This window comes from Trachemys scripta, chromosome 2 (genome assembly GCF_013100865.1).
Source record: "Trachemys scripta elegans isolate TJP31775 chromosome 2, CAS_Tse_1.0, whole genome shotgun sequence".
NCBI lineage: Eukaryota > Metazoa > Chordata > Testudines > Emydidae > Trachemys > Trachemys scripta.
The window spans coordinates 150,990,874-151,010,106 of record NC_048299.1 but is presented as its reverse complement, the minus strand read 5'-3'; the positions used below and the strand labels follow the sequence as shown (position 1 = coordinate 151,010,106).

The window sequence follows — 19,233 nt, the reverse complement described above, 5'->3', positions numbered from 1 at the left end:
AGCGGTGGTAGATGGAATCAATGAACCGCAAGCCAAGCAGACAGCACGGTGGCACGATGGGTGGCATTGTCACTGTCTTGGGAGCAGGGATTCAAGGACTGCACCAGAACTAGCGCTAACCCTCTGTCCTGACTCCATGAAGCTGTCGTGGTGGGGGTGCTGCCCTGCGCCAGGGGCTGTCCTTCAGCTGTCTCCCAAGTGCCTCTCTGCAGGCTCCCCGAATGGAGGCTTAAGAGCCCACAGGCACTGTGAAAAGAGCAAGACATGGCCTCTGTGACCTATCCACTTCCATCTTGGCAGTAGCATTGAGTCAGACTCACCCAGGTTCTGATACCTTGAGCATCAGCCATTGCCGGGTGTGTCATTGCTGGGTTGGCCTGCACAGTCAACACATCCCAGCATTTAGCTCACCCCATCACCTAAACTCCAAAAGGCACCTTGGTCCATGAAACCAAATTCTATTCTAGGTGGTGAGCAAATGACCATGTGGTACATGCTCAGGGTGCATGCCGGAGCACAGGGCGGCAGAGTAGCCTCAGGGGAAAGGGAGCCAGGGACGACACAGCACCTCAGAGGAGCACAGAGGAAGAAGCCTGTGGGGATGTTTGTGTCTGGTGAGGTGGACTCTGATTGAGGTGGTTGTGGGTTCAGATTACAGCTGCTACGGATGGCTAGCCTGGGAGACAGTAGGAAGTGAAAATGCTAGCACTGCATGTTCCCCTTTGAAGCTAGAGGAGATTGGATCAGAGCTGCAGAATCATCATGGAATCAGAGATGGAAAAAGACCCGTGAGGTCACAACTTGTTCATCTCCAGTGTGGGGCCTGGTGCGGCTTGTTCCCTGCTCTGCATTCTCTGGAGCCAAGCGACGTGCCCCCCAGTATTTCTCCTGGGAGATTATTCTGTAGCTTAGTACATGTGTGCATGATGCTTTGGCAATGTAGAGCACTGTATGTGCTATTATGGATCAGATATTCAACAGAGGTTTCCAAGTGCTCAGCGCCCACTATTGGAACCAGGTTTGCAGTAAATCTCAGCTCTCATTTAGGCTCCTACATAAGGGCCAGAGTTTCAACAGAGCTCAGCATCCAACGTGTACCTGACATGCTGAGCTCTCTTGCAAATCTGTCTGCTAATCTCATCACTGCCTTTTTATACCTGCCCTGAACTCAAGGGCATTTCCCTCCAACCCAGCCCATAGTTGTGAAAACACCCCGGGAGTAATCCCCTGTCTTTCATAGGAGGTTCTCCAATTGCTTTAAAACCTCGCTAAGCTCCGTGACCTCCTTGGGTGGTAGGTCAGCATCACTAGCCTTAATTTTTTCAGATGGGGACACTGAGGTGCAGAGAGGCAAACAGAGTCATGCGGAGCGTGAGTCAGTGGTGGAGAAGGGAGTAGAACCCAAGAGTCCTGATTCCTATCTCCAGCTCTAATCACTACCTCATGCTCCCTCTTGGAGCTAGGAATAGAACCTAGGACAGCCAATTCCTACCTGCAGCTCCAACCACTAGACCACACTCCCTCCAACACAACTGAGTGCTGAGCCTATGTTGGTGCCTAAATACTGGAGTGCTGGCTGCTTTAGAAATGCACAGGCGGATCCTGTGGGAAAGAGACCCCACAGGGTAAATGTTAACGCAAACCATGTTCAATGGCACATTTTATTCTGATTGCTGCAATAAGGAACAGGTATTAAAGAAAAAAAAGCACAGACAAAACAAAACCAAATGAAAACCCCACTCCCACACACAGAGGCAGGAAATGCTACACTGAGTTTAGGCCAGAAAGGAAGAAACAAGTTGGAGGGCAGGATTTGGCTACTATGTCCCAGTGGGATTCCCAAACCACACAGCTTGGAGCCTGTCAGTGACAAAGCCAGGGGGACCCAGCTCTGACCATTTCTTTGTCACTTCAGTACTAGACACAACATCTGGTACACAGCTGTGCCGAGTTCACGATGCTTGCTTGGGGAAGTGGGAGGTGACCACGGAGCATGGGACTCGAGGAAGGGTTAAATCTGGATGGTCACTGCGAAGGCCTGTCTTCAGTACAGCCACTGGAAAGGCTCCCGCTACGGGGGGGGGAAAGGAGGGGCGGCGGGGGAGGCTTGCAAGGCCGCCCAGAGGGGGCGGGCAAGTGGGGCAATTTGCCCCAGGCCCCGCAGGAGCCCCGTGAGCCCTGGCCCGGCGGCGGTCCGGGTCTTCGGCGGCAGGGGGCCCTTCAGTGTTGCCGAAAACGTGGAGCGACTGAAGGGCCCCCGCCGCCGAAATGCCGCTGAAGACCCGGACCACCGCTGGGTGAGTACAAGCGCCGCAGCTCCCCCGCTTTGCCCCAGGCCCCCTGAATCCTCTGGGCTGCCCTAGGGGGCCGTGCTTGATTCTGCTCTCACAAACACTGGTGTAATTCCATTGGTTTGACTGGGTCCACTCCTTAGATGGCTGCAAGTGAGATCAGAATCTGGTTCTCCAAGCGGATGACCCTCTCTCTGCTCACCGCCACCCGGGGACCAGACTGGAGGCCATTGGTCTCTTCAAGAGACTCAGCATCTCCCCCTCATACCTGCGGCACTGCTAGAATGGCGGCTGTGGCGGCTGCTGCTGTGCGAGCCAGTGGTGGAACTTTACACCAGGCTGAAACCAGAGGGACACACCCTAGCTGAGAAAATCCCAGCTGGATTTTTGGGGTGGGTTTCTAGCTACATGGGTGAGGACAGTCTTAGCATGTCGAAGGCAAGGCTGGTGCAAAGGGGCCAGAGGGCAGGCATCACTCCCCAGGCAATACCCTCGAGCCCAAGGTTGCACTGGCCCCTGCAGCCCCTGAATAGGGAAGGCGAAAGCTGCTTCCTCACGGCCCTGTGCTGGCACCTGCATCACTGGAGGGATAAATCAGGCTCCAAGACAGCTTCCAGAAGTGCAAAATACCACATGTCACCTCTGCAGGGGGGCTGGAAAAACCAGCAGGGCTCTAGCTGCAGTGCAGGCAGGTGAAAGGGTGTGTGTGGGGGGCTGATTCTCTATGGTGGCGTTGACCAGGGTCAAAAGCTGAGCACTGTGCAGACTGGTGGAACTATGACTTGCTCCAGTGGATGGCGCCGGGCTGGCCCCAGCAGTGACCAAGGTACTGAATGGAAGCAGACGAGGAAATAACGGAATGGGTATAAGCATTTGTAGCAATTCACTTTCTAGAGGGCAGAGGCTGAGTGCGACATTTGCAGAGCCTCGCGATCCGACAGGGAAATGCAAAGCCAAGAGGAGCGATGCTCGTCTGAGGGGAAGTTCTGGGGCTGGCCTCAGACGGCGACGCTGCCTCTAGTCACTGTGATGTTGAGTGAGGAACTGGGTCGAAGCCACGGGGGATCCAAGCCGAAACTGCTCAACGAAACGCTCCATTGGCCAGGAACCTGGAAAGAGACCAAAAAGGTGAGCGAAAGTCAAGCTCTGAGGGCTGTTCTGACCAGCAGCTTCAACTACATGCACCAGAAAGAGAGAGATGTTCATGCTTGTAATGGGGCTGGGCATACACTCAGCACTGCGGCCTGCCATCTGGAGCCCCAGGGCAATCAACCAAGGGCAGAACTGGCCCTCTGAGCCGACAGATTCTCACTTGGCTGTTGGGGCCACCCACTGAAAGCCTCAAAGCAGCTCCTGAGGTGGTCACTATTCTGTCTGCCGGCATTTCCACTTGTCCCCTTTCTTCCTCCTCTCCACTAAGGAGTTTCCCACTGGACCGCCATCCTGGGTACCAACGGTCGCTGTTCAACTCTGGAATGGGCCTGGCACAGGGAGCCTGCCCTACCAGTGCAAATTCCAGCTGCTCCAGCCCTGACCTGGAGAGGTAGGCTCTAGGGGAGAGAGGCCCAGTCCCTTCTTAGCCTCTAGCTCTCCTCAAATTTGTCCTTTCTGTTTCATCTCCTCTGAGCTGGTAGTTTGCACAGGCACACATTGATCTCACAGGCGGAATGCTTGCTACAATGACCGGCGCTGAGCATGAAGGTAAGGGACTTTCCAGACAACTGCCCCACGGGATAGAGTGTGTAAGGGACCGTCGTCCAGACTGCTCACTGAAAGGTGGGCTGGAGCCCTGTGGGATTGTGCTGGGAGGAGGAACCGCACCTCCTGCGTTTCTAGTCTACACTAGCATGGTGAGGATTCACGCTGAACCAGTGTGGGCTGAGTGGTGACAAGCCTCATGCGCAGCTAGGGTAACAGACTGTGGAAAGCTCCTGGGCATAAAGAGACAGCTCCTCAGCATGGACTTCAATGGAGTGGTGCCCGTTTACACCAGCTGAGGATCTTGCTCAACGCATTTGACAAGCATTCCATGTCTGCGTCAGCTGCTGCAAGCACCACATGGGGCAGGCCAGCCTGCAGAGAGCAGGTGTGATTCTCCTCTGTGCCAGCTGCGCAGCTCCAGGACAGGGCTGGGGAGTAGGCTTGTTCTAACGTGCTGCACAGAGATTTGCTGTTTATTTTTCTGACCTGCATGATACAGACCACATCCTGCCAGGAGAGAGGCAGAGCCAGAGAGAGAGAGACACTGCCAGCGAGACCCAGCCTCTGCTGGACCGTGGCACATGCCAGCATGCTTAGGTGACCCCAAAGCTTCCCTGAGCCCTGTTCCAAACCTGTGCCGGAAGAGGTCTGATGCTCTCGCGCATTTTTCCGGGCTGCTACAGTCACCCTTGGGTTTTGTTTGTTGTAAATGCTGTTTGTTCCTTTCATCTTCCTCCTCCTCCGCCCCCTTCTGCTTCCTGATGACCTTTGGAGCAGACCTTCCCACGGCTTCCTACAAGCCCACCCCGAGATGCTGTGGAAATCCCCAGCCACTGAGCCGAGATGCAGCCTGTGGGGGAGAACGAGGGAGCTTCCCAGGCCCCATTCCCTTGAATGAGACTGGGGGCTGCATTAAGCGGGCAGTGCCATTAACCCCCGCAGCACACTGTGAGTCTTGGCTGCAAAGCCTCTGGGGTATTTTGAGAGCTTCTTGGTCCCTCCTTTCTGATCTCCCCATCACAGATATGCTTGGATCCCATCTCTGCCAGATAGACCCAGGGGAGGTGAAGCTATAACAAAGTTACAGGGTTCAGCACTTTCAGCATCCCGGTGCAGCTACGTGACCAGTGTGATGCACTGCCTGCACCTGCCCAGTTGCCCAGTGCATTCTGGGAAAATCTAAGCCACTCTCCCATAGTGCCCCGGGCTGGGCCAAGCAGGGGCCAATGCAGGCAATGTGACTCCTGTCCCCATAAGCCGGGATCAGAGGTCAACGCGGCTGGCCAGAGGAAATGATCCTGCTCACACAGGAACCAGGACGGGAGTGATTTTCCTCAGAAACAAGAAGTGAAACCGCACGCAGCCCCAGCAGGGCTGTGACCAGCAGCTTGCGGAAGCGACACTGACCGGTATGTACACTGAGGAACTGACAGCACCCTGCCTGGGGGTGGGGAGAGGGCATTCCTTCCATGCCCGGGGGCGGCGGGACACCCCTGTCCTGACTGCGTGCTGAGTGCGTTTTTCCCTTGGGTGGGGGTGGCAGGGATGCCCTTCTCCCTGGCCAGGGGGATGGGGGGCAGTGCGGAGGTGGCAGGGATTTCCCTATCTCTTGCTGGAGACTCCTGTACGGGGAGGAGGCACTAGGGTGATCAGATGTCCCGATTGTATAGGGACAGTCCCGATTTTGGGGTCTTTTTCTTATATAGGCTCCTATTACCCCCCACCCTCATCCCAATTTTTCACACTTGCTGTCTGGTCATCCCAGGAGGCACCGAACACATACAGGTCCCATTGTGATTTCTCCTGTAGTGGGCAAAGATTCATCCCTGTAAGTTCCAAAATGGGATGGAGTCATGTTCCCTCCGACTCTCCTGTATGACCTATGTTATAGCTGCACTCAGAGGCTGGGAGGTGTATTAAACAGGGTGTGACGTGTTACACGGCCTTTCCCGTCCCCCTGGGCCTGAGAGCTGGGCAGGAATCTCAGCAGGGGGAGCGTCTCCTAGACCAAAGCCAGGCATTAGCATGAGGCAGGGGAGAAAGTGGCACCTTGCTCGGCCAGCGGATACACTGCTCTCATTGACGCAAATGACAAAACAGGGAGGCCAGATGTCCCCATCTTTGGGATGTGCCCAGGTGCCCTGAACTCTGAGGAGTGTAACAAGGGCTGGCAAGGTCCCCTGCCCTTAGGGGAGCACCCTTGTCTGAGAAGTGCTCCGCAAAGGCAGACTTGTGGGGAGGAAGAGTGGTCACTAGCCTGTAACTCTAGCAACCTGGGTTTGAGTCCTGGCTCTGCCACAAATTCTCTCTATGACTCTGGACAAGTCACTTAACTTCTCTGTGCTCAGTTTTCCATCTGCACAATGGGGACAATAGCAGTGCCCTACCTCACGTGGGGGTGGTCAAGTACCTTAGGTCTTGTGTAACTACTGTTAAAGTGGCAAACCCCCCTAGTGTGGGCACAGTTTTACTGGTATAAAAGTGCTTATGCGAGTGTAGCTTAATCCAGTTTGGCAAAGCAAAGCTCACTCTACAGTATATAGCACCTTATACCAGTGTCACTGCATTAGTAGTAGGGCCTTTACTGGCATAACTAGGTTGGTAAAAATAGCCCACTCCTAAGGGATGGAATTATGCCAGTGAAACTTGTAGAGTATAGACTAACCCTCATTCCCTTGCCAACGTAGCCCATTCCCATTTACAGCAGAGAATACCCACCCTCTCTCCAGGGAACTTCCTGTAAGGCACGATCCAGCCTGAAGCAACTCCACTGCAGAGTTACCTCAGAGTGGCACCAGTGGAGCGGGGCTTGTGATCTGGCCCTTCGCTCTCTTAATCCTTTCTCACAACTCAATTCCTTAGTCCCTTTATCCATTTCCTGGTTCACCTTTGCACCCCCTCTCGCTCGTTGGTCTCCTCCTTTGGTGCCTGCGCAAGGACACAGTATTCCTGGTCTCGTCTCATCACAGCCAGAGCTTCCCCTCCCCTCACTCATGCTGAACAGAGGCTGGCTCCACCAGCCTGCAGTCAGTGGGGCTGCTGGAGGAGTGAAGGGCTATTCGGTATGAATGAGGGGATCAGAATCCACCCCACAACGACGGACTGTCCTCACCCTGCTCTACAACATGATGCCTCTGCTGATGACAGGCCAAAAATGTATAAGCCGGCTGTGTCACACTGCATGTGTGTACCTGACATGGCAACCTCTGACCTTGGTACTGGGGTACTCTGAATTAAAGCAATGAGAAAATACCACTGCAACAAACCGAGATAAAGCTGGGCCTTGGTTCAGCTGAAGCCTGCTGCCTATTAGGAGCCCCGACCCCCTTGTGCACCTCTCTAATGCTGGGTTAGGATGGCATCACTTTGCTGAATTCAAATCTCACGCCAACCGTCCCTGGTGCTTTTGCAAAACAGCTGAGCTAAGTGGTGTTGCTTCATCGTATGCCTCACAGACAGTGGCTCCAGCCCAGAGCGAGTGAGCAGTGGGGGCTGCATCCTGACTCAGGCCCCTCCCCTTTCCTGCCACAAGCGGTAGGAGGACTCACACATGGCCACTGACTCGAGTTGAGTCAGTGCCTTAGAGAAGGGACCGTGCAGTTGAGTACTTTGTGGTTCTGCAGCTGGGCAAGAGCAAAAAAGCCCCTGTTCTACTGTCAGAGCCTTCCTTTTTCCATGAGACTGTCAGATTTAGGTTAGCCTTGAGGAAGTGTTGATCATGGAACGTATGGGTCACTGCCTTGATGGGGCGTGGAGGCACACACTGCGTGCAGTGCTAGTTCAGTCACCTTTCCCTGTGCTGCCCCCCATCGGGGCGTTCTCTCAGTGTGAAGCAAGCCTGTGTGTAAATGGGAACTGATTCTGTGTTTGGCTTGTTGCAGAGGCCTAGGAGCCTTGCACGTCAGTACGTGCTGTGGAGAAGAAGCTGGCTGTGAGTCTGAGAACAAGCTGTGCTGCATGCTGGCATACCCCATGCGCTGCAGCTGAGATCCCCATTGGCCTTGCTTTCCTTTTATCTGTATGTGCATGGGAGGGTAGCGCGGGATGGATTGAAGGGCATGGAGACTGTTTACCCACAGTCAGTGTCAGCACCAGCTTCTCCCACCAATCTGCCTTGCTCCTGACTCACAGGGACCCCCTCCAGGGAGCACAGGGGAGTTCAGGCCTCGTCTACACTAGAAAGTTGTACTGCTTTAACTACACCAGCATCGTTAAAGCAGCCCAGCCTAGCCTGTACACAGTTACATCCGGATACAGGTGCTATATCCCAGAATAGTTTTTCCCGTATGGGAAGGGGAAGAAGCTATACTGGTATAAGGTACCTTTATAGCAGTGTAACTGCATCTACACGAGGGCTTGTACTACTATAACTACATTGGTAAAAAAATCACCTCCTGTCTGACATGGCAGGCCTCAGGCTCTAAAACACTGTTGGTTCCTGCCCTCTCCACTTCTGTCTGAAGAAAGATTGCAAAGTCTGGCACTGTTTAGTTTTGAGAGGAGAGAAATGATAAGAGACATGAAAGCTTTTCAGAGCAGGGACTGTCTCTGTGATACATTTGTACCGCACCTAGCACAATGGCAGGCCTGGCCTCTAGGCACCCCTGCAGTACAAATGATATGTCATCATCATTGAGGCAAACAAAATATTATTATGACCATTAATTATTTGTACTGAGATAACACCGAGGAGCCCCAGTCACAGACCAGGACCCCCTTGTGCTAGGCATTGTACAAACACAGAACAAAAAGGTGGTGCCTGCTGCCGCAAGTTTGCAATCTAGGTAATAAGTGGTGTAGAGAAGGTAAATCAGGGCTCCTATCTATCATTCCTCATAATACTATAGCAAAGGGACTTTCAATGACACTGTAATATAACCAATTGAAAACTGATAACAGGAAATCCTTTTATGATACAATGCATCCCTGTGGAACCCTCTGCTACTAGATCTCAGTGAGGATAGGAGCTTAGTGGGGTTCAAACCAGGATCAGATGTTTATCTGCATGCTGAGAACATCCCTTGTTAAATAAAACATTTAAAAAGGGATAAAAGCCCTCCTGCATCCGGGCTTAAACCAAACTCTAACTCATGGGGGTTCAGAAGAAACTTCTTCTATAGGTAGGTTATTCCATAACTATCCACTACATTGGAGCATCCGGTACTGTGACCTTGAGCACAACAGTTAATCTCTCTGGCCTCATTTCCCTGAGAAGTAAAGTGGGGGTAATGATTCTCTTCTTTCTCCTGCTTTTGTCTTGTCTATTTAGACTGTGAGCTCTTCAGCAGGGACTGCCTCTTGCTATGTGTTTGTACAGAGCCTGGCACAGTGGTGGCCTGATCTCAGCTGCAGTCTCTAGGCATCACTGTAATACCAATAATAATGCACATAATAATGATACTTTGCCTTTCTCTAGTGCCTTTCATGGGAGGACTTGAAAGTGCTTTGCAAACCCAAGAGGTAGACAGTGTTTAAAGTGTGCGTGTGAGGAGGGCTGTTAGGGACCTGGAAACAATTTATTTTTATTTGAGCTGGCTTGCTAAAGGGTGGCACTTGAAGCACTGTCTTACCAAAGCAGTCTTACCCTCCACTTTTGTCAGACCACTTTAAGTCCTGGAGGTACGTCCGTCTGATCCCCATTTTATTCAGTGGTAGCTTGAGACTCAGATACTTCCCCATTTCCTAAGGATGTTGGGAACCTTTAATTAATGTTTATAAATCCCTTAGAGCCTTGAATGAAAGGAGCGAGAGAAAGGCACAGGGACATTACAGCACAGTGGGCACATGCCCCAGACACAGACTGCGCATTGCAGGAAGAGGGGTTTTTCCTGACCTACTTTCCTACCTGTGACCACATTGGTCTGTCCCTTGGTGAGGCTCATGTTGTCCTCGGGGAAAGCACCGTGTATATCCCACCTTGCCCAGCAATGAGCTGGGTGGCTAAAAGTCCGGAGAAACAGCTCTGCGACCACATACTGCCTGATGGGCAACAGATCTCAGTGGTCAGGAAGCAGAGGTGTGCTCGGGTGAGTCTGCAAATGGCTCTCACAGGCTGACATCATAGCTTTGAGACCAGAAATCAAACCTGGGATTTCCCTGAGCCCTGCTACCCACACCCCCACGTCCCCCACAGTGCCTGGGATGACCACAGCTCTGGGTGCTCGAGACAGCACCAGCCTCAGAAGGCCAAGATGCCCCTCCAACCCTGCTTGCCTGAGACACCCCCTAGCCACAAGTGCCTAAGATGTGCCCCTCCAGCCCCACCCCCACCCCCTAACCCCAGGTGCCAAGTTTCCTGCCATGCCTGAGGTGACCCCTAGCCCTTGAGTGTCCAGAACTGGACTTTCCAGGATGGTTTTTAGGGGGTTTGGTTTGGTTTTTTTTTTTAAATATTTGAGCCTAGCAAGACTATCTGCAGCTAGAGTAAAACAGCCCCTCCCTTGCCCCGCTAACCCCCACGCTGGCTGGCTAAGCTGAAGACATTATATTATAGCGGGAGCCCAGTGAAACCGCCTCATTCCTCCACCCCCCAGCACGCAGAGTGATTTCTCTCTGCAAATATTTGACAGTCCCTGAACCACTCTGTTGCTCTGACACCGAATGGCCTAATTGATTCACTAATGCTTGGTGCTGGTGATTCACCAGAGCTCTTGATTAACAGCCAGGGGTAGGAGAGAGAACGGCTTGAGATCGGGGGTGGGGAGGGTCAGAAGGGCCATGACCCCCTCCTCTCCAGAACAGTAAGAGGTTTCATGCTTCCTTTGGTCCATTTTCAAGCTCATTTCCTGGAGGATTATATCATAGGGTTTCGCCCTTATCTAAGTGCTTGCTGCAGTCCGAGGAGCTGAGAACACTCCACAAACACTCCCTCTCACAACAGGCCCATTATCCCCGTTGTACAGATGGAGAAACTGAGGCATGAAGGAGCGGAAGCAACTTGCCCGTGCTCACACTGGCAGAACTGGGAATTGGGGCTTCTGGGCCAGATGCCTGCTTCACTGACTAACTGCTAGACAGTGCTCTCTCTCACGGGACTGGGTTATTTAAAATGAACTTTCATAGCACCACTCCCCCCCACATCCCATTCCTGCTCCATCACTGGCCACTAGGGGAGCTAGTGAGCAGAGCAAGTTTCTATTTGCTCCCGACTCGTGCTGCCACCAGAACATAAGGTCTCCCACGTGTTCTTAAGGACCAAGCAGCCCGCAGGCTGACTGGCCTCCTGAAAATCTGAATGTGCCTGTTTCTGTTCTCACTGAACCCTGGTGTAAATCTGGACTGACTCTGCTGAAGTCAGCGATGTACCTGGTGTAAGTTGAGGGGGGAACCAGTCACTACGAATCCTGGATCGTAGGGTCTGGAGGTGAGTTCTCTCCAGCCATTGATGGAAGGTCTCACGTGCACAGCGCTGGCACCATTGCAGGAAGTGGGACTCAAACTCCCTCCTGATATCAGCAGAGCTCAGAGGGCAGTTTACGTTCTGTAATTTATCTGCCTCATCACCGGGGATGTTCTCAGTGATAGGAGACCTGATGCTTTTCTGCAAAGATTAATGATGTCCCAGCAGAGGTAGGCGGGAGTCCTTTTTACCATTAAATAACACCCAGAGACTTCTACACTTTGGATAATGCCGCTGAAAAGTGCTGGATTTGCAGCACCAGTTCAATTACTTGCAGGGAATATCTGCCGAGTGGCAATTCCGACTGGGAAGTTAGTTGAGAAGTTTGGCCCAAACTTTGGAAGGATATTGAGGAACTCCACTTCTTCCTGCTCAGCTCTTTGAAGGAGCTGGCTTGTAGGGATTTTTGTTCCTTCTCCTTTTGCTGCGGCTGCTGTCCTTCGGCTGGAGGGATGGGATTGGGACTATTGTGAGGACTGAATCTGGAGGCTTGGAGGAATTGGGGCTGGCTCCGTAAGATTTAGGGACCGCAGCTGCAGTTTGTGGGCTTTTATGGAACTAGAGTTGCTGAGCTCTTTCTAAGAGGTACGTAGAGGAGTGGTCTGCAACTGCTGCAAAACCAGTGCTGTCTCCTGCTCTTGATGTCTCACTGCAGCTCTCTGCACTGTCTGGGGTTCTGGGCAAGCTCCTGGACTTCCTTCTGACACTCTGCTTTTACAGCACCTCCCATTCCAGGAGCTCAAAGTGCTCATTACTTGGCTTCAAAACACCTCTTCCCGGTAGGCATTATTTCCATTTTACAGACAGGAAACTGAAGCAGAGAGGTTAAATGACTCACCCAAGGTCTCAGAAAGTGTTGGAAGCAGAGTCAGGAGTAGGACTCAGAGCTCTGGACACCCCCTGTCCTGTACTTTAACCATAAAACTATTCCTACTATACCCTAGAAACATGTCCAGAGGTGGCCCAGCTTCTTGAGGGCTCGGCAGTTTGGGCAAGAAGCTGTTTGCCAGACACGAACTAGGTCTCCTCGCTTGCTGCCCAGGGGAACCCTCGGGTCATTCAGTACAATCAGGGCAGCTTCCCGTTTACAGCTCCAGCCAGTAATAGGGGAGGCCATGGCTGCTGTCACTCTAACTGTGTTTGCCAGAACAGGGTCTAGGGCACAGGTTGAGACAGCAGCTTGTAATGTGGTTCTTTTCCATCTGTCCTGCAGAGGGGCCAGATCCAAAGTCAATCGAAAGACTCTGATTGACTTCAGCGGGTCTGGGCTGGGCCCAGCATCAGCAGCGCTCTGCTAGAGAGCACCCTGTTTAGACATGGTTCAGACTCATGCTGTCTGGACTGCCATGTAGACAGGGCCTTAGGCGGAGGTGGGTCACTACCATAGCTCTGCCACGTGGTGCCCCAGCCCCACGAGAGTTAAGATGATGATTATTAGTGTTATTAAGCAGCTTTTATACTTGCCTAGCTCCTTAATGTCTTTATTCTCTCACTGAGGCTTTGCCAGGAGACCAAAAGCTTGGGGTCCCCCTGTGGAATTTTAACCCCCAGGAGGCTGTGCTCCCGTGCAGATGCTGTGGCTGAGTTATTTATCCCAGAGTGGCCTGGCTGGGATGCAGCCTCTGCTTCTTATCCAGGTCCTGGTTCTACCCGATTTTCCAGGTGGGTGGAACCGAGCCCCAAGGAATGCCTTGCACAATGTTGTCTTGTGAGTCACTGGCACAGCCGCGATATGAATCTAGCACTGGGCGAAAGAAATATCCCCCAAAGAACATGGCGCTTTGACAGCATGCCTGAGACAGTTCGCTGGGCGCCGTGGGGGAAAGCTGCCCTTCTGGGTACTCACATCTGCTGTTTCTCTGCAACGTTCCCCTCTGGGGCAATTCCTCCAAGGGGTAGCGTGGTGAACACTTGTGAAAATCAGAATTTTTTCACACGGGCGCTAGTGGGAATCTGTTTGTGCTGCCCAGTAAGAAGTAGAGAGGAGTCATGTCTGGCAGAGGGCAGCTGCAGAGCCCACTTCAGAAGAACTCTCCATATGCTGGGGTGTTTGCCCAGTTGCTCAGCGCTGGCCCAACCCTGCTCAGGTGAGGACAATGGGAGTTTTAGCAGTGACTGCACGGTGTGCTTGTGAAAATCCCACTCACAACGGACACACACACTCACCAATAAGGGACACGGCTGCCTAAGAATTCCTCCTAGGTCAGGAAACACTGATAATCCCTGGAATAACTACCCTCCCAAGCTTCCTTACCCCTGAGTAAACTGGGGGGGGAAGGCCGCAAAGCAGAGCATCTCCCATAATAGTGTCACTAAGGAACTGGTTAGGCAGAGTGCCGAATGCCTGCTACTAAAAGCACCCTCAACACCCCGACCACAGGAGTCGAGGGCATGCAGCACCTGGCATGATTCATCCCTAACAGAGTAAGTGCAATGATCAGGCCTAGAGGTCTGTGTGAATAAAAGGCCTGACGAGGAAGAAGAAGTATGTGGTTTTGAGAAAATCAAGGAGCTGATCCTACAAGGTGTCGAACACCCTCAGCTTCCGTAGATGTTAATGGCACTCCCAGATTCCAAGGCCAGAAGGGTCCATTGTGATCATCTAGTCTGACTTGCCTTATAACAGGCCAGAGACCTGCCCCAAACAATTCCTAGAGCAGATTCTTTAGAAGAGCATCCAGTCTTGATTTAAAAATGGTCAGTGATGGAGAATCCACCACAACCCCGGGTAAATTGTTCCAATGGTTAATTGCTCTCACCATTAAAAATTTACACCTTATTTCCACTCACCACTTTCTAGCATTGTGTCCTACAATTCAGCCATGGAACACACCAAACAGAGAGCAAAGGGGCTGTGTCCATCCACCCACCACCGAGCAAACTGGTGTATAATAATCCAGATTTTCCCTTTACTTCCCTCTCAGCTGCTGATCATGTCAACTCACATTACATGTGACGAACACAAAGCACTCCAGACATATCCCCTCCAGTAAGAACCTCACACGGCTTCCCAGTGCAAACAGGGCCCATCACAGACAATCACTGCAATCCTGAGTGATCACACTGCTGTGATACATGCCCTCTGTGATCAGAGAGAATATTATACCCCATCCCTAAGACACAGAATTAGAACAGGTGAGTTGCCCCTTTACAACTCACACACCAGCCATTAAATAATCCAGAGAAAACTCACAGGTTGAAATGCAGCACCCCCTTTCTCATACCCGGTGGAGGAACCTCTCCTTTTTATTCATATCTTACATACCCACCCGACTGTTAATGGGATTTGAACCCAGGACGGAAAGCACCAGCTCTTGCCACTTGAGCTAAACCCCTCATGCCCTGGGAACAGTAGCAGGCAGCTCTCATCTGTGGACCAGCCACAGAGGGGCCACACTGTACAAACGTACTATATTTAGGTATGGCCTAAAGAGTAAGGGTTGAATAATCGCTGAGTAAAGGGCTCAGACTTTTGTCCCCTTGTTAACTGCAGTAGTTTCGGCAGCTGTGGGCTTCTCCCTTATTTTACAAAGCACAGTAGGAGCTTACAAATTCTCAGTTTGCTAATCCATAAAACCCACTCAACTCCAGGGTTTTACCCCATTCATAGAATATCAGGTTTGAAAGAGACCTCAGGAGGTCATCTAGTCCAATCCCCTGCTCAAAGCAGGACCAATTCCCAGACAGATTTTTGCCCCAGCTCCCTAAATGGTCCCCTCAAGGATTGAACTCATAACCCTGGGTTTAGCAGACCAATGCTCAAACCACTGAGCTATCCCTCCCCCATTGCTCAGTAGAATGTAATAGCAGATACAAGGAGCTCTCAGGTCATTTTTTAGACTCTGTGACTAAATGATCTGTGAGCTCCTTGCTAGTGCCCCAGGTGGTGGTAGAATGAAAGACTCAACATCAACCTCACTTGTTAACCTGCAAGTTGCTCTAGCGTGGGGCCTGAACTACAGCTCCAGGGCCAAACACATCAGAAACTGGAGGATATTTGAATCCAGATTCAGGCTCTCAATCCAGCTCCATCTTGCCTGCCAGTTATCTGTGTGAATAAGGGCGGTCCTAGTGTATACATACATGCCTACACGCAAATGTACGATAAGCCCAGCAATTGGACTCTTGTGCTTCTGGCCTTCTGTGCCAACCGCCATTTTGAAGGAGATGCCTGGGTGAGTTGTGATCATGACACAGAGTGAAAGCAGCAGCGCCAGATGCCCTCGAAGTCATACGCTGGTTTTAGCAACACGGTCCCGGGGCTGAGTTTACTTGTCAGCTTACTGGTTTCACTGGATCACTAAATTCCCCAGTGCAAAGAGGGAGTTTCCCTCTATTCGTGCATCAGATATTAAACAAACAGTTCAAAGCTAGACCAAGTTGTGGATTAGGTGAGTGTGTTTGACATTCTACAGACCACAAAAGATTATCTTTAATCAGTGAAAATGAAATAGATGTAACCCTTTCAGCTCAGGGTGAAGCTGGAGAGAGCTTCCAGTGAGAGAGAAAGGCTTTTGCGTAGCAACATTCCTGACGTACCTCCTAGACTGTGTACTCCCAGTATTTCCATCTTCAGTAAGAAACATGGGGCTGCATCCCTCAGCTAGTGTACTATGGCATAGCTTCACTGGAGCCAAAGCTACACTGCTTTACACTTCCTCAAGATTTGGCACATGGAAGCCTGTGTGAGGCCCCAAGCTGGGATTTTTAAAGCTGTGAGAAGACTTCCACATGGTGGCTATATTTGTTTAGGAGGGTTGGGTCCATACAGCATGTGAGCCTGTATCTGTGGAGTCATGCCCAGGCATTTAAATGACCCAGGATAACTTTCATGTTGGGACAGGGAGTGGAGTGACTTGTCTGTCACAACTACTCTCCAGCCTGCGGCAGCATGTGAGATGGATGCTCTCTTCATGCATGGGATTTTGATGGCAAGGCAGCGGCTCAAAGGGACCTCGTCAGTTGCCTCACCAGGAGATGGCAGTCATGAGAGTTTCAGGGAGCAGACCAACCTGTCTGTGGCATCAGGCAGATTTTGGAGTTTAATGGGGGGACCAGGAACAAACTGAAAGGACTTCTGGGGTCTATCTCCAGCTCAACCACCGACTTGCTGGGTGACCTTGGGCAAGTCACCTAACTCTGTGCCTCAATTTCCCCACCTGAGAAATGGCGATCATGATACTGTGCTGCAAGACTTAATTTCTCCTTGTAAAGAGCTTTCTGATCTCTGTGTGAATGGTGCTATGTTTATGCAAATGATCATTAGTAAGGGTTGCCAGGCACATGACTGACAGATCCATTTACTTACCTACCCGCATACTGGAGAATATATCTAGACTACTTCTCAGTCAGCTATCTTGGCATCTGTCTCCTGACCAATAACTGCTATTCTTATGTATAACTGTAAACTTCTCTAACTGCCCATTCATGGAGGGAAAAAAAATATGAGTTATTTTACTTTTATCTTTTGCTATTTTAATTTTGTTCCTTTCTATTTTCCATTGATTTGAACAAGGAGGAAAAAACATACATAGGTCGCAGTTTAGTGCCCTCTTCTGGAGGCCTGAGCCCCTCTGAGTCTATGTGGAGCAAATGGCTTGCCATTAAGATGTCAGGCCTCTGTTTTATTGAAAGGGCATTGCCTGCTTATTTTATGCTCAAAATGCAAGGTGGCTGTGTGTGTGGGAGGGGAAAGTTTTATCAATGGCTAAGGGAAGAGAAATGTTTTCATGATCTTTTACATTCATTTTCAATGGACCCATTTTAGGAGGGAATTTAAATTTAGAAGCCCTGATCCAACAGTATTGTGCTAGTGCACAGAGATGTGAAAATTAATAGAAACAGAAGGGGAAACTGACCAACCTAGTTTCACTGTTCCCATCAGCCGAACTGCAAAAGCTAAACAATCCGTTAATAGATACATTAGAGCTTTAAAGTGATTCAGTTGTAATAATCTGAGCTCATCCACATGCCATGCTGTTTAAGCCAATGGCTAGCTTCTCTTTTTATGTTCCAAACAGATGAAAAATCAAATAACTGTTTATGCCTAAAATCAATGTTTTATTTTATCATCTTAGTGTTGGCTGCAACCTGAGAGACGTTTCTTCTCCTGACTGTACTGCTCAAGTATTTCCCTTTGTTGGACCAATAAAATAGTATCTAAATTAATGATCTCTGGGATTATTAGTAACAAGGATAAGGAATTTAAAATATGTATTCTAATGGATTGTGCTGCATAGAGCCTATAATCTAAGACAGTGACTCTCAAACTTTCCAGGCTACTGTACCCCTTTCAGGAGTCTGATTTGTCTTGCTTACCCACAAGTTTCACCTCACTTAAAAACTACTTGCTTACAAAATCAGACATAAAAATACAAAAGTGTCCCAGCCACACTATTACTGAAATATTGCTGACTTTTTCATTTTTACCATATAATTATAAAATAAATCAATTGGAATATAAATATTATACTTAAATTTCAGTGTATGGTATATAGAGCAGTATAAACAACTCAGTGTCTGTATGAAATTTTAGTTTGTACTAATTTTGCTAGTGCTTTTTCTGTAGCCTGTTGTAAAACTGAGCAAATATCTAGATGAGTTGATGTATCCTCAGGAGAACTTCTGCATAGCTCCAGGGGTACCCCTGGTTGAGAACCACTGGTCTGAGCAGATTATCTATCTAGCTATCTGGTGCTCATCACTTTGCTATTTAAGTGCATGGTAGGTGCCTTGGAAATATCTTTGATAATTAGATAAATTACTATTGCCATCTACTGGATGCAGCAAGAACTGCTTCCCTGTGTTTCATAGATCCTATATTGCTAACAACTAATGGAGAGTCTTATTTAACTAACGTGGCAGGAGATGTTTGCTTGTGGTGCAAGAGGCTCTGACTTCTATTCCCTTTGTTGTCCTGATCTTGCGAGTGGCTAAGCACATGGCAGGAGTGACAGTACTGAACTCCTAGATGGCCTTGGGTTTGCTACAGTATGTTTGTCAGTTTCCCTTGAATACTAGTATCATAGAAACTATTTGCACATGGTTTCTTCCATAACTGGATGAAAGAAAATGTGGATTCCAATCTGCTTCATCTTACTGACGAGTCTTAAAAGCAGTTCTCTGCATGTAGCTTTCTATCCGATCATGAACAGTCTGCAAGTAGAAGGCACTTTGATTAGGTATCCCATCCTTCTACTAATTCTGACAGCAATGAACAGATGGAATATATTGGCAATTCATGTTTATTCAATAGATACATGGGGCTCTATTAAGTCAACAAAAATACTATATTAAAATGACAAGAAGGATCTGGTTTAAAGCAAGACTAGATGGAAAACTGAGAGCTAAGGCTGACCTTAACAACTCCTGTTGGGCTTCGGTATTAGAGCAATGGGTGATCTGGCATGGCTCTTACCCGGCAGTTCTTAAGAAGAGTGGGGTGGTCTGAGCCTTGGATAATAGCTTTCCATTTCCATTTTCTGGCTTCCGTTACCTGACGTCAGAGCTTTAATGTAATTTTAACATACTATAGAACACATATTTGCATTTTTCTGCTTATTGCCTTTGGGTTTCAGTGTAAGAGATGGAAAAGATTTGCAAAAAGTATTAAACAACGGAGGGTTTGATGCTGTGCATTGAAGTCAATGGTGTAAAACCCCTGTGATGACAGAATCTGGCCCTTTGTTTGGATGCATCTAGGACTTATGCCCCACTAACAGTTGTCCATGGGGGTTCAAATGGACAGGCCCCTGGGGGTGCTTGTTAGATCCAGCAGCAGCTGTTGGACACACCAGGTATGTGATTCAGTAGAAAAGAGGTTAAAAATAACCTTCTACCAAC

General features: G+C 49.9%; 1 protein-coding gene across 5 annotated transcripts in view; it reads right to left on the bottom strand.

Annotated features, from left to right (window-relative positions):
- Nucleotides 1-2,299: 2,299 nt before the first annotated feature.
- The window catches only part of PEBP4 (phosphatidylethanolamine binding protein 4), a 218,759-nt gene continuing 201,825 nt past the window's right edge, over nt 2,300-19,233 (bottom strand). For all 5 annotated transcript variants that reach the window (XM_034761859.1, XM_034761860.1, XM_034761858.1 and 2 more), the window contains one exon: nt 2,300-3,400. In XM_034761859.1, coding sequence (XP_034617750.1) covers nt 3,309-3,400 — 92 coding nt within the window. In that variant the 3' untranslated portion in view covers nt 2,300-3,308. The remainder of the gene's footprint in view (nt 3,401-19,233) is intronic.